Source organism: Euprymna scolopes, chromosome 13, assembly GCF_053919585.1.
Source record: "Euprymna scolopes isolate OS-2025 chromosome 13, ASM5391958v1, whole genome shotgun sequence".
Taxonomy (NCBI): Eukaryota; Metazoa; Mollusca; class Cephalopoda; order Sepiida; family Sepiolidae; genus Euprymna; species Euprymna scolopes.
Window position 1 is genome coordinate 65,826,616 of NC_136494.1, and position 19,137 is coordinate 65,845,752.

A 19,137-nucleotide genomic window follows, 5' to 3' on the forward strand; every position below is an offset into this window, starting at 1 on the left:
TGCCACATCTACTAGTTGTGAAGGGTCAGGGAGGATGGAAAGACCGAGGTGGGAGAGTACTAACCAGATCTCCACTGAAAGTGTGCAGTTCAAATCTGCTACCTTGGGAGAGGGGAAATTTTGTTACCCAAACCCCGGGAAACACTAATGGCTAATGTCAACGAGAAATCAATGGCAAACGGCTGTTGTGATAACATGCAATCATCTGCACAAGTGGTCAAGAAGTGGAGAACATTGGAAATCTGAGGAGACTTCTTATCACATGGTCTCCAGTGAATACCACAGGTTACTGCCATTGAGCGATCACTGATGATGGCCTGTTAGACAACTCCTAGTAAGTGAAATGTGAAATAATAATAATGTTCCCTCCCAAATTTACCACCATCCTGATTTAATATCGTACATGTTTACTATATTTTCTTAGTTTTTAACCAATATTCACATCATAGTATGATTGTCTTTTCGTAGTTATGTGAATTTCATTTCCGTATTCATGTATTCTGCACTGATATGAAAATGAAGATTATAGCAGAGTATAGGATTCCTAATCATGTAACTGATGAAAATATGCTCCACATTTTGATGAAAAACATAAGAAAAAAATGAACATAGAAGAACAGAAAACTAAAACTTTAAATGTAATTTCTATATTAAAAGTAATAGTTATTTAAATATTTCAACATATAATCTTATGGGGAAAATCCAACTCCCCAATAAGGGGCACACTCTGGATAGGAACCAAAATAAAAATTCTCAGTCATGAAGGATTTCTCCTCCACCGGCCGACGACATAAACGGTGAATTGTAGCATCAGAACAGATACTACACTGTGATCTTGTCCCGAAGGCCAAAAATTGATTGTGTTTTATGTTTCTTTAATTGTTTGTTCCCTAAATTTATAATTCAGTTTTATCAGTATTAGATTATATATTGCTTTAAAATTACGTAATTTTACATAGATAATATTTATATTTTATATTGAATAAAGTTTAGTTTCAGTATTAATCGAATTGAGTTCCTTTCTTTTCTTTTTTTAACTTTTTCTTTTTTTGCTCTTTTTTAAAATGCCGTCATATAGTATCGACAGTAACAGTTCAACAAATCTTACCTACATTGCCTGCAGGCATTTTTCAGTTAACAGGCCTTCTATATCTCGGTGGTCGTGGTTCAGCATTAAAGGGATTAAGTTCGTTTACTTAATGCCATTAGATATTATACCAGCAGGGTTATCCAAAGATAAAGAGAGTCCGACATTAGCAGGTTGTCGACTAGGTCCCCCATATTGGCTATTGAACAAGCCTCTTCTGATCATATTTGGGTCTTTCTTCTGATTCCCATGGCTTTTATATTCATTTGATTTCAGTTTTTCATGGTATTGTTAGTGTATGCGCCAACACCAAGCCCAGACTTATTTTACCTGTGATCTTGTCACAGAGATAGTTCATTTATCTCATGTAGATAATACACTAGTAGAGCTACAAACTTTCTGCATGTATTATATAGGATGTTTGAAAAATTAATGGCATAACTTTTGAATTATGTTCTATAAGTGTAAAGGAGCTTTGTATGGGGTTTACTTTTGCAATAGCACTCCATTACTAGTTTAATTATCTTTGTGGTACATCTCTTCCTCTACATGGTCTTTGGTTTGTGCTCATCATATATATTTCCTATATTTGGCCTGTTGTATTCTGTTATCTGAAATAAGAAGGGCCAACATTTTCAGGATGCCGACTGGGTCTTCTATGTTGACTTTCAAATGGAGCCCCTGCTGATTATGTCGATTAGATCATTTTTATGGGTCGCATTGTAATGTTACACATGCGTTAACATGTAGGCACTCTGGACCCAACATGTAAACTCGGTTGCAAAGGAGACAAAGAATAGGACAGACTACAACTTTCTGTTTCAGGTTTTAAGAAAAAAAAAACAACCTTTATTCCTCATTTCCTTTGCCACGCGTGACTTCTTCCACATCTTTAACGTGATCGATTTCCCTAACATGCTTACATATTTTTTATATATTCCTTTTCTTTTTCCCTACTCTAACGTTACTTTGCACACGGCTTGGCATTTGCATACGCTCACCATAAGCATGTCTGTGCTTTGTTACACTACAACTTTTATATTTTGGTGTCATTTTGTTCATGATGTAATTGTTTATCTTACAACACCAGGGTCAAGGTTATTTTACCTGAGATCTTGTCACCATGTTAATCTGTCTCATACGTAGATGATATGCAAGCAAGATTCGAGAAACAAATATGCTTTACTTTATAGTTAAGATTTAGAAAAGGTTTTAATGAATTTTTTTAGTGATTTTATTTTGTCTATTACATTATGTCATAGACACTTTCTTTATTCTCAACATTAACTTCTTTTTTTTTTTTTTTTTTAGATAACTGATATGAGAATGATACGATGAATGTGCAATGTGAATCTTAAAAACGAGTTTAGATCTGATGAATTCAGAGGAAGATAAAATCTGGACAGTTTAGGGAGATGTGTGCATAACAGGATGCCTCTCATGTGATCTCATTGATAGAATGGATAAGAATTCTTGGGTTAGTAGATGTAGAACAGTTGAGGTAGCAGGGACAGTTGGCATGGGAAGCCCAATGAAACATGGGAAAAAGTAATAAAAATGATCTTGAAAAAAAGAAGTAAATAAAGACCTGGCCAGAGATAAGTTAGTTTGAAAGTCAATTTCTAAAAGCCGTCCACCACATGCCAGCATGTAAAATAGACATTAAACCGAATATGATTATTACTTTGAATTGTTTCATCAAATTGATCTGGCGTTTCCAATCTAATTATCATGCAGACCCTCTCCATTTCCCTTTTAATTTCTCATGGAAGATTTTTAGTCTGTTTGGACACATGTTAATTGTGACGGATAGTTTCTTAATAATGTAGTTAAAAGTGTCCATAAAAAAAATCAATCCTTCTGCTAGGCTCGACCATTTTTCAAATTTAGATGTTTAAATTTAAAATAAAAAAAATGGTTTCAAAATTCATCCATTTAAAAAAAAAAATAAATAAATTTATTGATTACTATTTTTTTTGACACATTATTAATTTTTTTTTTGTTATTCATTTTATCGCACATGATCCATTATTTTAATTTGGCTGTCAAAAAATATTGCATGGAAAGAAAGTCTTGCTAATGATGGAGAAATTTATATTTTAGGATGCAAGGGTTTGCGCTTCAACATGAGAGATGCATATCTTGACGCATGTTGATTAGAGCGCAGCCTATTACGAAACACGACAGTAGTTGTTCGTGAGAATAAAATATGATGTAGATAATAAGTAAAGATGAAGTAAAAATGTGAAAAATTGTCTTTGATTTCTCTATTCAGCAGTAAAATACATCTGTACTTTCATTCAGTTTTTACATGTCTTTTTTTTTTTTTTTTTACACAGGAATCACCACATTATCAAGGCCAAGAGGCCACTCAAGGATAAGGGTTAAAGAGTGTACAGTAGAAATTGGACAATATAGTAATCATTAGTAATGAAAATTCGGTAAATTTGTTAACTTATATGGAACGGCTCATCAAGAACTTATTTACGTTAGACTTGAACACAACCATATTGTAGTCAGCCGGAAAGCAGGAAAACGGAAGACAATTCCACAGGCGTGCAGTTCTAAGAAAGAAGCTTTGTTCATGGAATCTACGTTTAGGTTTAGGCACAGATAAAGAGTGGGGGGAATTATTGATAGTGTTTTCAGCTAGACGAGTGTTTCTTGTGAAAGTTTGGCGAGGGGGGACCATAGACTTAAGCTCAGTCGAACACTTTCCATGAAAGTAACGCTACATCAGAGACAAACTCGCAACATCTCTTCTGTGAGATAGATGTTGCAAGGAAGAGAAAAGGACATCTCCTACAAGGCTACGAAGTCTATTTTGAACTCTATCAAGGCAGAACAAGTCCTTTCTAGCACCTCCTGTCCAGATGTGGCAACAGTATTCCATCCTTGTCTGCAATTGCTTTATTATATTTTCATATACGGTTTTTGTAATAATACTAGTGATGGATATGTAAGGATAGGATTAGTATGGTAAATTTCCATGTAGAATAAAAAATTATGTAGTAAAATTTCCGATATTGATTAGAAGGTTGTGTGCTGTGGCTGTGACGTCACTGGCGTATCAAACAGACATGACAAATTCCTAGAGAGAATTAGGTCTCTTTCATCTGAACTACCAGAGTTCAGTTGGGCTTTTGGATAGCTCCTACCACCTCTCACACATGGAAGAGAAGGTGAAGGTGGTTTTATGTGTTTACGTGTATACATTGAAGAACAAATTAAAAATAAAAAGATTTTTAAAGCCCAGTTGTATTTAAAAACTTTGAATAAACAGATAAAACCGTTTTTAGAACATTGTTTTTCTTTCTTTTAATAAGATATGTTTGCATCTTAATGTGTTCTACAAACTGTTTTATCTGTTTATTCAAAGTTTTTAAACTCCTGGTGATTCTTTCAAGAGCTTTAATACCAATTTTTATACCTTTTTAAAGCGAATACTTACTTAAAAAAAAAAAGCTTGCGGAGAGGAGTTCACTGACTCCTCGTGTGTTTAACAGCAACAACAAAAACAGTATGCTTTGGACAAAACAACACAAGAATTTAACATGCAAGGAAAAAAATGCAATAAAACTCTCTTGCTGTCTGAAGATGTACTTACTATGGTCCCAAATTAATAAGAAATGTTTCAACCTTAAAAAAGAGAAGAAAAAAGAAATTGGATTGTGCTTTTCTTCCTTCTTTTAATAAAATATTTTTGCATCTTAACGTGTTCTAGAACAGTTTTATCTGTTTATTCAAAGTTTTAAAATTCCTAATGTTGCTTTCAAGAGCTTTGATACAAATTTTTATACCAATTTTATTATGCAATTTTATGATTTAAAAAATTTTTTTATACCAATTTTTATGCAATTTTAAAAAATAAAATAAAGTGGTTATTGATATATAGAACATCAACAGAGAACATGACCTGTGAATGTAATCAATGAAGTGGGTAATCTGAGGATTGAGGGGAACACACTGTACAGATCCAAAAACGTCCGCATCGTATTACACATTCTGTTAATAATATTTAATGGCGAGACACAATACTTATTGTAAACCATGCATTACATGCAAATACTTGAACACAATTATTTTACCTATAAGAGGAGGGATTAGGGGTTAATACCTTTTTCAACAGTATGAATGTGTAACTGAACTGAATAAATTTGCTTTTAAACTTGAGTAAAATTAATGGTTTTAATAATGGTGAAATGATTGGGTAGTACAGCGCTCAAATGCACTCAAACATACAACATTTAATGGTGTATCGCGTAGGGACATTAGATGTAGTACTGACAAATTTCAGGAAATGTAGCAGTTTCCAAAAGATGTAGTCTTTTGGCAGCCAACAACTGATGCAAGTAGTTTGCTCCATGCTTCAACGATTCTGAGCATGAAAAAATGTTTTTGAAAGTCATGGAAGCTGTACTGCTTTTTGGATTTTGTAAGCATGTCCAGCATATATCACAGTTACATGCTGGTTCCCTGTTAGATCACCAAAGTTGAGCAATGTTGAACTTGATCAATTCTAAAATGGGTTATTTTTGAGAACACCAAGTGCTGTATGCTATCTCTGCTTATTTCGGCATTGTTTTTAGTTGTTCTGAATTACTCTTTGCCACTGGAATCAAACAATGGCGATTTAGGGGAATTATGTTTAAAAACAAAAAAAAAACGTGTACATCTCTATACACTCTGAATATTTGTCCGAGGCGACTTGAAAACTGGATATGGTAGGCATTATCACAGCATAGAAACACAGAGAGTTTTTTTTTTTTTGTTACAATGAAAGCAACAATAGTACATTTTCTGTAAGTTGTCTGCAAAGATAATGGCTACAGGTAGGCTAGTTTTTATATATATATATATATATATATATATATATATATATAGACCTTATCTGTATGATAAGCAGGCTCTACCAAACTTCTAAATTTTGGTCAACAGGCTTGAAAATTGATATATAGAGAATTCGGACTCATGGAAAAAAAAATTTATTTGGTCTTTAGATGTCAATACTAGCTGCTAAGGGGTCAAAATTGCAAAAAATATTGGAACTTGGCAGGCATAAATAGACTTAAAGTGATCGTCTATGCATGTGCAAATATACATTTATAGGTTAAACGTGATTATTTTAATTTTTATTTATGCATGGATATGGTTCAGAGTGCAATGAATAAGGCTGGAGAACTATATGTTTTGGTTTCATCTTTTTATTTATTTTTATTTATTTATTTTTTTCCTCGAAAGGATTCCTGTTGATGAAGGTGCATGCTAGAATTAGGTCTTTCTCTCATCCTCCCCTGTCCAAATGAGAACATATTTCGTCTTTTAAACTGCTCTTTCTAGGTAAAGCATTTACAATCTCGTCATCGTCTTGGTTGTCAACTGTTTAACATGTTCCCCAACATAGAATATCTTTTTGAATAAAAGGGATTTGCTGCTAAGGATTTGTTGCTAAGGAGGAGGGAAGGAAAATTGAAGGAAGATTTGATTAAGATATTAAAAATAATGGGATTTCTGAGCGTGGATTTTTTTTTTTTTTAATATCTCTTCTAGAAATGTATTGCCAAGGAAGATTTAATAAACTTAATCTAAGAAACAATTAGATTTTTTTAATCTTTCTTTCTTTTTTCTTTCTTCATCATCATCATCATCATCATCATCATCATCGGTTTTACATTGATTTTACATGCTGGCATGTGTTAAACGATTTTAAGAAATGTACTTCTAAACTAACTCACTTCTGGCCAGGTCTTTATTTATCCTTCTTTCTCTCACGTCTATATTTATCACTTCATTGCATTTTTTCCATGTGAATGAGGTCCTGGATATGACCTTAAACTATATTCGATGGTGAGGCCCAGCTTGTGTGCTTTGGGGAGTGTGAAGCCACCCCTTAATTGCTATTACTCCCAGGTCCACTCTGATCCGGAGTGGTAGTACCTGTTAGGGTCCCAATTATGGGTTAAATAGAAACCAACTTACAAAAAAAAACAAATATATTCTATCAAACATTTTCTTCAAAATCACTGGTTCGGCATTACATAATTTGAAAAGGGTTGATATGCCATAAAACAGAAATAACCAATCAACCATGTGAACGAACTCTGCTACCTCAACTGTTCTACATCTACTGATCCAAGAACTCTCATTCTTTCAACATGGTCATACTATCAAAATCCTCTGTTCTGCACAGATTTAATCTTCCTCTGAATTCTCCAAAACTAACACATCAATCATACCACTCATATCATTTCTCTTCGTGCAACACACATTCTAGTGTATAAAATTAAGCTGATTGAATTCTTAAAGTTAGACCTTGATAGCAATGTATTCAATTCTAGCCAATTTGTCTTCCTTTTACCATATTTTTTGTTAGAAACTAAAATACGAGGAATGTTCCAAAAATAATGCCTTTGATATTTTTTATTATGCTCAAATGGATCAGAATAGATTGCAAATTGTATTGTTATGATGACTGAACTTATGCATTCATGACCTGAAATTTCATCTCCCTGTTACAGATATTGACGGTGTCAGACTCTAAGAAAGCAACTCTTGTCATGGACGTGTGTTAGAAGCAATTAAATTCCTCCATGCAGAAAAATATCTAACTGATCAACATTGACTGGCATCTGTTGAATGTTTACGAAGCCAATGCAGTTGATTATCAGCACAATTAGATGGGTTCGTTGATTTCAAAGTGATGACAGATGTGTGACAAAGTGCACTCCAGATGCCCATGCACAGCTACCACCTCATTCCTGACAAAAATGTATTGAGAATGGTGTCTGCTATGTAGAAGAATAAATTCTGGAGCCCAGTCACTCGTTATAATAGTACCACTATCCTTTTTGTTGTTTAACTTCTTTTTTTTTTTTTTAGTTCAAAAATAGGATGCATTATTTTTGGAATGATATTCATATTTTCACTACAAATTTTTGTCCCAAAAGTTTATAAAACTAGAAGCATTTTCCGTTTATGACCTAAAAAGCACCAGTTGTTTGTGAAATTAATAAATAGCCATTTCTATATTGATCTATTGATGTCCGAAAACAAGACACACAAAAGAAAACAATTATTTAAATGCATTTTTTATTTATTATTCTTATTAATAGTGATAATAGTAATATTACTATTAATATTTTAGCAGTAGTAATATTACAACCATAACAGTATTTTGTTCTAAACGTTCCTTTTTTATTATTTGAATACACTTTTTTTATGTAAACATTGAATTAAACTTGAACATCATATCTACATATAGCACGGTTTGTATTTTTTCCTTCCTTCAGACGTGCACACACCAGCTAGTTTCAGACACAATACTTTTTGCTCCCCCCTCTCTCAACAAAAACGTAATATTGAATTAAACTTAAAAATCATATCTAGATATAGCATCGTTTTTCTTTTAATTAAAATACACACACAACGGGGTTTGACCACGCCATTTCCTATCCCCTTTCCAAAAAAAAAAACAAAAACAAAACAAAACAATTATTCAAACACTTTCTTTGTTAAGTGAACATTGAAGTAAATTTGAAACTTTTATCTAGATATGGCAAGGTTGGTATCCTTTTTTTTTTTTAATTCTGACACATGCACACGTCAGGGTTCGACCACAGACTTCTTTCCCCCTAAAACACAATTATTAAAACTCGCTTTTTTTTTTTTTTTTTTTTTTTTTTTTTTTTACATAAACATTGAAGTAAAGCCATATGTACATATGACACGGTTTGTATTCTTCTTTTATTTTTGTAGCTTGGACTTAGCCATTGAATTGAATTTTCATCACTTACGATGAATTCCCTGGCAATGCCAGGCTAGTTATATATACATATATAGTGACCTTATCTGTAGGAGAAACAGTCTTTATCAAACTTCACCATTTTTGGTCAATAGACTTGAAATTTGATATATAGAGAATTCAGATCCATAGAAAAAAAATTATTTGGTCTTTAGTCGGCAATAATAGCTGCAAAGGGGTCAAAATTGAAAAAATATTGGAACTTGGCAGGCATAAATAGACTTAAAGTGCTCGTCTATACATGTGCAAATATACATTTATAGGTTAAACATGATTATTTTAATTTTTATTTATGTATGGATATGGTTCAGAGTGAAACGAATAAGGCTGAAGAACTATGTTTTGGTTTAATCTTTTTATTTTTTATTTTTTTTTTAACTTTGCAAATCACTACTATATATATTGGGTACAATATCATAATATAATAATCAATAGAAAATTGACTCTGTAATAATAAATACGAAATATGCATAAATTAAAATATCATATTTAAGCATATTTTATGACCCGGAAATGCTGGGTGGCCACTATTATATATTGGGTACAATATAATCAATAGAGATATTTATAATAATAAATACGAAATTTGCATAAATTAAAATATTATATTTAAGTATTTTATGACTGGGCAACATCAGGTGGCCTGCTAGTTATATATATGTATATATATATTAGTTTTTCACAAACATATATGCTAGCTATATATATATATATATATATATTAGTTTTTCACAAACATATATGCTAGCTATATATATATATATATATATATATATATATATATATATATTAGTTTTTCACAAACATATATGCTAGTTATATATTATTCCTTAATTGGAATTCATTTTTGAGATGAGCATTATATATATTAATTTATTTTTATTTCGGACTATTATTCTTATCTTTATTAGTTGTTTTCATCTTTATTGGTTGCTGTTTTTCACGACGTTTCGGCTAACTATTCCTCTGGCCTTCGGCAGGTGGTAACCGCGACGGATAGGAACTTCGAATCTCCTAACTGCATTCTCAGCAATCACTGCCATCCGTAGTTATTGTCGTCTCACCACGTTTTGGCCGAGTAAACCTCTGGCACGCTTTGGGTAGGATTGAAACTGCTATCTTCAGACAATGTCCATCTGGAACCGTAGAGATTCAACGTCTCTATCAACTGCGCCACGGGCCCCGAAGACGTTGATAGAGACGTTGAATCTCTACGGTTCCAGATGGACATTGTCTGAAGATAGCGGTTTCAATCCTACCCAAAGCGTGCCAGAGTTTTACTTGGCCAAAACGTGGTGAGACGACAATAACTACGGATGGCAGTGATTGCTGAGAATGTAGTTAGGAGATTCAAAGTTCCTATCCATCGTGGTTACCACCTGACGAAGGACAAAGGAATAGTTGGCTGAAACGTCGTGAAAAACAACAACCAATAAAGATGAAAACAACAACTAATAAAGATGAGAATAATAGTCTGAAATAAAAATAAATTAATATATATGCTAGTTATATATATGTAATAGATTTTCACAAACAGCTGTTTCAACGTTGCAAGACTCATCAGTGTATTAGGCATTTGTTGTTAAATCTGTGCAACAAAGAAAGGACATAATTATCATATTTCGTTTAACACCTATCCATTTTACGTACTAGCATGCATTGGACGACATTAAGAAATTGACTTCCAAACTAATCTATCTCTGGTCAGGTCTTTGTTTATCCCTCTTTGTCTCGGATCATTTTTATCACATTGTCACACGATTTTATTAATATAGGATTGTTTGGTTTCTTTATTTTTTCCTCCCAATATTACTATTATTGCTTAATTTCCTACTTTCTTATTAGTTTTTTTTTTTTATAATCAACATTTCCAATGGACTCGGAAAATAAGTTTTCCTTTAGGTTGGTGGGGGTGTAAACTGTTAAAACAAAAACAAAAAACAACATTTTTTTTCTTAAGTAAATTTTCTTCATTTCTGTTTCATTTTATGTTTCTGTTATTTGTCTGCCAGCCACACAACTCGTTCATATCCAATTATTAGAGACAATAAAATAATACACTTTAGTACATGTAATATTCTCTAAACTCTTACATGTCTGATTATGGACAATATGTCTTTTGTCATCGTTTTTTTTTTTTTTTTGCTTTAGATATGTACTAGAAGTCACACCTAGCATTGCCCTATAATCTGACCCCCCACTCCACTCGCTGTGTACTTCTGCCCCCGTCCGTGAACCTTGTATTACTATTTTTATAATTCATATTATTTGGATTGTTCAGACTATTGTTCTCATCTCAAGTCTTATTTTTACAACGTTTCGATCGATGTAACCTCCAACCAAAACATTGTGAAAATGATACTTGAGATGACGACAATAGTCTGAACTATCCAAATAATACGAATTATGAATCCTCACCCCTCACCCCAAAATATTCAGAAACATTTTTATAATATTCTTAATTTTCACATTTTTCTTCTCTTCTTTATTTACATTATTCATTTATTTATTTTACCTTCTGTTGCATCTGCTTTTACTACTACTACTACTACTACTACTACCACCGAATTTTCATTACTAATGATTACTATATTGTCCAATTTCTACTGTACACTCTTTAACCCTTATCCTTGAGTGGCCTCTTGGCCTTGATAATGTGGGGATGCCTGTGTAAAAAAAAAAAAATAATAATAATATTTTTTACTTTACATGATTTGTTTGTCATCCTCTTATTCTCCTGCTGCTATTGCTAGTTTTTTCCTCTTCATTCACATTATTTATTTCCCCCCTCTTATGACGGAGCGATTGCTACCATTATTACTCTGATCTTCTCTTTTTCTTCTTTATCTACATTATTTATTTTATGCTTTTCTATTCCCCTCTTCCCACTATCGTCTCCCTCCTCTACTATTTAAAACATTCAATATGCAAGCAAACAATTAAGACTATTCAAGTTTTACTATTATATTAGACCCCCAGGATCTAATTGTTCTTCTAAATAAAAATTCCCCCTTCTTATTCTGATTAGACGGATGAGGTCATCATTATATGACGTCATCCTCTGGATTATTCCGCATCTTTTGATGACGTTATCCTTCTGTGGCGTCATCCAATATCACAGGGGTAGACAAACAAACAGGACTCACAGCGATTCAGTAGTTTAGTAATAAATCTGAATTTTTATTTAAATCTTAGTGGAAATGTATTATTTTGTTTAAACAAAAAATACCTTTACTAAAGTTATGGTTTTTTGTAGTAAATAAAATACGCAAGAATTTATTTTTGCTTTTTTTATATAAATAAAGCATCGTAATTTGTAACAATGAAATAAAATAATTTTTATAGGAACATGGCGAAAAAAGCCCCTAAAGTCTGTATTAATGAATTCGATATAACTTGAAGAAAAATGAATTTTTCGAACTACCGATATTATAATTGAATTAAGCATTGTTTATTTAACATTTTCATACAAAAAAATTATAATTGCAAAAAATATTTCTACTTTTTTTTTTTTTAATTACAGGTTTCGCATAATTTTTATATGAAAAATTTTAATAATTTCCTTGCTTGCAAGAATGTGAAACTTTCGGCGTAACATATTTGTTATATAATATTGAACAATAATTAAAAAAAATTAATTTAAAAACAGGAACATAGAAAAATAATTAAATTAAAAAATGGAAAAATTTATACAAACGTTCAGAATAGGAATGTACTGATGCACGTCTGGGGGGGGGGCGGTGATTATCACATCCCTTCCTCCCTTTTAATTACATGACATCATTTTCACAGTCTTTCGACTGGCTGAAATTTTGGGCCTCCTTATATTCCGTGTTTAAAAAAACTTTAGTTTGTTGTGTTTTGTGAACGGCAAAATCACTCGGTTTTGGGTTAATTAATTTATGTTTTGTACAAACAAGGTTTTTTTTTTATTTAATTCAATATCGTAGGGCTTTACTTTGTTAATTATCTTTGAAATAGACCCAGAAAACTAATATTTATCTCTAAAAGGATTTTTACAATGAATTTATTTAACTTCAAAATTTAGCTGAATTGAGTAGCTCGCCGTGAAAACAGTTTTCATAATATTTTTTTTCACGTGTATAAATATTTTTTTCCTTTTGGAAATGAAGTTTAGTCCTTAATCTTTCAAATACAATCAAAAAGTAGTCGGAAACCTACAAAAAAATATGATAAATCTGCTTTCAAAACTAGCTCCCCATATGGTTGTCTGCCCATTTTTGTCCATACCTAATATAAGCCATAAAGCTGATATTATTTCATTTTTTCGTCGTTATGCTTAGGTTAAAATGACTTCCAACTTCTTGTGTCCGCTGCCATTTCATCACCACTTGTGCCATGCTTAAAGGTGCAACTGGCTCAGATGTCTCAACATTACACCGGGTTTTATGCCACAAAAAGACAATCGTCAGATGTCATTTATCTTGTTTATTTCTTATCTAAATAAGAGGTTACGTAATATTTCAGTTGCTACCTTTTGTTAACATAAAATTTTGATATATTTTGGAACAATTTTACAATAGATTGATCATGTTAACAAATTGTATAGAAACAAAAAGTTCGCTTACAAAAGATAGTCATTTAGTATTTTTGTATGTGTTTGTGTATATGTATATGTGTGTTTATATGTATGTTTCTCTCTATATATGTGTGTGTGTGTGTGTGTGTGTGTGTGTGTGTGTGTGTGTGTGTGTGTAGTCTTATCTGGCATTACCCAGGAGTAAAAAAAAAAAAAAAAAAAAAGAGTTGTCTACAAAGAAACGAAAATTAACTGACTTAAATTTTGTAATCAAAATATTTTGTGAAACATGTAATTATTTCTTGAACTCTGAGTATAATTGCACTCATTAACTTCCTTTTAATCTGTTTTAATGAGTAAGGGAAAATATCTTCACTTTAGCAGTTTTCTTATGTGGAATAAATATTTGCAGAAGGAAAACTGAAGCAAAATAAAATTGCTATTTGTGTCTAACTTTAAAAATCCGACAAGATAACTTTATGAGTTAGATGATTAACAGTTTGATCCGAAGTTCACATATCATTTAGTAGATAGCGGGTTAGTTAGTTTAGTTATGCGATATGGAACGATTTATGGTCAGATTAGCGTCTATCATACTTTTAGTGATTAAACAATGTAATGTGAGATTCTGCTAAATAGCAGCATTTATACCTCTCCTCTTCTCTCTGACAGCAGCCATATGCAACTCATGCTTAAGAAAATGGATTCCTTGTTAAGTAAATAAAATATATTTTAGGTTAAAATGAATTGCCTTTTGTGCTCATCCTTCTGCGAGTCGCCAGGAACCTGAGAAAAAAGTATCCAGATGACAGCTTCAAGCCAAGTTCACAAGAAAAATAGTTCCTCCCCGATTGAAAGGCTGTATAATACTTGAATTTCTTTGTAAATAATTTATGGAGACGGTGTGTAGATAGCATGAGATAAATGACCATGACTGAGATGTGTCCACTGCAAAGAGACACTGACTGTATGCAGAAGCAAATTTGGAACTGTTTGATTTCAAAGAAATGGCAAAAAATGTGCAACTCTGTAAAGTTGTTGGCATCTTTAGTGTAAAAAGCCCAATAAATTGAGCAATATTATGATCTATATAAAGCTTTGGAAACCACACAGCTGGTAATGTTTGTGTGTTAGGGCTAGTGTGTTCAGTTAGCACAATTCGACTTTTATGTTTTTTCTTTTTTTTTATCTGACTGATGTGCATTTCTAGTGTTCTGTGTTTTCTTGTGGAACTAGAACTGCGTTTCTACTGGAAATATTGCTATAACTAAAACCATCTACTGTGGCACATTGCAGTGAATGTATGCAAAAGCAGAGATATAATAAAACCGTTCACTGGTGAGAGATTTGATAGCATGACTGAAGAAAGTGAAGCTGGTGATAAGACATCAAAAGATGGATGATGAGGCGAACCTGCTTGGTCCCCTACTTAGAGATGAACAAGGATAGCCAAATAGATGTAGAGCAGCTATCAGTGCAGTTAAAGAAGGTGTTTATGAATGGTACGTTCATAACCTATGTTAAGTTGATTATTGTCGGGTGGACGTTTAAGCAAAAATGATCAGGCAGTTGGTCGGATTGGTTGGACTCTGTAAGGGTTGGGCTGGAAAAGCACACCAAAGTAGCTTTTGTTATAGGGCCCTCTGATAGCATTTCCATGGAACTCTAACAATATGAATCTAAAATAAAATATGCCCTGTCGGTTCCACTGATGAGTCTTCGACTCGGGTTTGTTAATGAACAAATGGTAAATATTTCAACGCCGTCTGCATTCTTGCTTCATAAATAGAACTTCTGTATCATTCATTCTGGTATATTTGGCCTTTTAGTTTCAGGCTAAAAGTTGTCATGTTGTCAGCTTTTAGCAACTCTTTCACATTCACGTCAGAACATTTTGGTAATGGAATGCGGATAAGTTTTCTTTTTTTCTTCCTTTGATGTTTGTGTGAATATAATAAAATTTCTTAGTGCATATGTGAGTGTGTATATATATATATATATATATATAATTTTTTGCTTCATTTAAAATCATCGATTTGTTCCACTTTCTTTTACTTTTTCTTCGATTCTTTTTTTTTCCAGGATGTTGGAGGATTTTCACAGAGATTTAGAGAATGCTGATTCCAGATTAGATAGCGTAATGAAAAAGATGGCCAAAGTGTTACACATGTCAAATGGTAAGTGAACACTCAACAGATTATCATTTCTTCTTTTTTCTTTTACTCTTGACTAAGAATTTTTACCATATGTATACGTGTGTGATGGTTGTATATTATATATTCACGCATTTGTTAAAGGTACCCAGGTTTCACACACGGTCAGTTGGAATTTTCTTAAAATTTTGGTTTTAAATGACACCATGGAGATTATCAACCTCTTAGAAATGGCAATATTAGAAAATTCTTAATTTTCCAATATTGATGTTTCTGATTAAACCTGAACTTTTTTTTTTTTTTTTTTTTTTTTTTGCTTACAAACAAGAAAAATATAATTTAATATGGACAAGATAGCTGTCGAAGAAATTTTAAACAAAAAACATTTGGATTATATTCTCTTGGGTGTCTGTTTATATATATATATATATATATATATATATATTAGCAGCAGGCTATTATTCAGACACATCTGATTGAACCCGACGAAGTTATTCTTTTTTCCAATCTTAATGGATAATTTTTCAATTTGCCGAGTGGTCTTTTTAATTTCAGTAGGTAACTTATACTTAAGCGCTCGAGAAGAATAAAATATATATATATATATATATATATATATATATATTTCATGATTTTTTGGGGGCTACAAAACTTTATTAAGGCAATCATGAAGGGAAGACGTATTCCTTCGGAATTCATTTTATATTAAAAAAATAAAAGATTGAGGAGAAAAGGAAAATGGATAGCGACTAAAAAATAAAAGTAGGGAAATACAAAAAAAATAAATAAATAAAATCAAAACGAGTCAATTGACATGTTTCGCCCTCACTCATCAAAATTGGAATCGAGGGGTTTATTTTTTAGTAATTTGTTTTCCTTAATGATAAAATCTAAAAAAGAGATGGGAGTAAGAGCAATCGTATGGGGATGAATTTAGAGGCTGATCACGTTCAAACCCAACAAGCAGTCCTTTTGCTTACAAAGGGACTGCTTCCTAAGGCGAACGTGAACAGTCTCCAAGACTTTTAGATGATATACAGAGTGAGCTCGACTCAATACGGAGAAAGAGTCGATGCTGAAGTTCGTTGCACAATCCCGGTATTTAATAAAGTGTTCCGTAATAGCGGATCCATAGGTGTTGTTTACAGCGTCGGTAGGTAGAAATGTTCTATTCCTGATTTTGCTTGGTACATGTTGTATGCGACTTACCAATTTTAAAGATGTTCGACGTACGTAGTCGGCATCACAACCACATTTAAATGAATAAATGACATTACTAATATGATGAGGGGGGGGTAGAACATCTTTTTTTTATTGGAATCCATTAATGGTTTTGTCTTATATACAACACGAACATTTGAAGCAAAATAACATCCTTCAACAGTTGAACTAATTTGTTTGGTGAATTTTTCACTTACTTTCCTCAACCACGGCAATCGAATATAAACCGGACATTTATCCACCATATTGGGGTTTGTTCGTAAAAAATCTGCTCTTTTCCTTTTAATGGTGGTTTCAATTACATCTAAAGGATACCCATTATTGGACAAAGCATCTGTAATTGTATTTAATTCCTAATCCAATATATATTGTGTACAGAAAGTTTTAGATGAGATAAGTCATTGGTACCATTGATTTAAAACCTGATAATCAGGGACCGTTTTAGATACCCATATCAACCTCTCTTCAGTCAATACTCATCTGTAGTATTAGTAATAAAACCAAACTGAAAAAATAAATTTTTAATAAGACAAAGCTATCAAAATAAAGCTCTATCCAATTAAGAGGAGCAAAAATTACTTTACATTACTTCTTTAGTGCCTCCTCGGATCAATTACAAGCATTGAAAATTATTTAGTGGATTATTCTACATATGATTGTACTGAATGTTGACTTTCGATTCATTTTATTTTGGACTAAACCTATTTCTCATTGGATTATCCTCCAAGAATTTGATTGGATTTTAATTATTAATTTTCTTTTTCTTGCTCTTCCCTTATTATTTCCGTACTTAATTTGTCGGTCCTGGATATGACTTTAAACTATATCCAGTGGTGAGGCCCCAGCTTGCGGGCTTTGGGGAGTGTGGAGCCACCCTTTAATTACCATTGCTCCCAGGTCCATTCTGACCCGGAGTGGTAGTACCTGTTAGGGTCCCAACTATGGATTAAATAGAAACCGGCTTGAAAACAACAAATATACTCTATTAAAAAAATTTCCTTCAAAATCTTTGGATTCGGCATTAAATAACCCGAAAAGGGTTGATATGCCGTAAAGCAAAAACAACCAACTTAATTTGCCCGATTTTATTTATACTTTATAATATATAATATTTATTTCTCAGTTTTTTTAAAGACATTTTGAGATGAAAAAAACAAAAACATTTTATGTTTTGACATTGAGGAAAATATTGGCTTAAATTTTTTTAATTTTTAAAATCCTCTTTAATTTAAAAAATAATTTTGAAATTAAAAAAAAATTTAATTTTTCAAACTAAAAAAAAAAAAATTATTTTTTATTTTTATTTTATTTTATTTTTTTTTTTTTTCATGTTCTTTTCTGTTTTCTCCCCCACCACCAGGTTTTATTCCTTTTCTGATCTGACACTTTATAAAATCAGTGTTGTCCTTTTTACCCTTATTTTTGTATAATGCCGGATTTTTTTTTTTTTTTTTTTTTTAAGTTCCAATGTAACTTTACTCTTTATGCTTTTAACGTGTATATATATATATATATATATATATATATCTCAAAGACAGGAAAGAAAAAAAATTAAATTTGGGGAAGGCATTTATGTGGAATATTATTTCTATAATTATCATATCTATCAGGGTGACACGAAAGTTCTTGCAGGTTTTTAACTTTTTAACTCAGATAAACATATCTTGGCTCAAGTAAAACCTTATGGATCGAAATAAGCATCGTCAGAATTAACACACTTTTGCCAACACAAAACAAGTGCATTTATGCCAGTAACATAAAAATCTTGCGTTTTGGTGGCGATGAAATCGCTGAAAACATTTTTAATATCACCTCCGAGCAGCGCTAGGGGCTTCAAATGACTGTATTTTTAATGGACCATTCTTTTATGGGTGTTTAACCGATTAAAATAGTTTTTAAGGAGTCAAAAATGGGTCAAAATTGAAAAAAAATCATTAAACATTTTGTACGTTTATCTTAGTTTATTTTTGATTTTTAATCAGTTCATATGTGAAACTATGGTGTCATGTATACATGCAGCGAGGTGCATGTTGCAGTGAGGAGGGTGTTTGACCAGACTGGATGGGGTGGAGGAGTGCAGAGAAATGCAAAAACGTAGCTAGCAAAATAGGACCAATCACCGAGCTGTCATTATGGGTTTGTTACATGCAAGCCAGATGACATATTGTCTCAAAAATGGGGACAGAATTGGAATTATCTCCGAGATGTCAGAGGAGATGTTTGTATTAGAAGGAGCATTGCTGATAAGGGCTGCACATAGTGCTGGGTGAAGAAACCCAGGAAACTACCATAGATCTCAGTGAGCAACCACCCTCTTTCTCAGGAAAGAGAGGGA

General features: G+C 32.3%; 1 protein-coding gene across 2 annotated transcripts in view; it reads left to right on the forward strand.

Moving 5' to 3' along the window:
* Positions 1 to 19,137, forward strand: part of LOC145292052 (syntaxin-6-like) — a 627,569-nt gene that overhangs the window by 586,671 nt on the left and 21,761 nt on the right. For both annotated transcript variants that reach the window (XM_080138080.1, XM_080138081.1), the window contains exon 7: positions 15,511 to 15,605. In XM_080138080.1, coding sequence (XP_079994206.1) covers positions 15,511 to 15,605 — 95 coding nt within the window. The remainder of the gene's footprint in view (positions 1 to 15,510; positions 15,606 to 19,137) is intronic.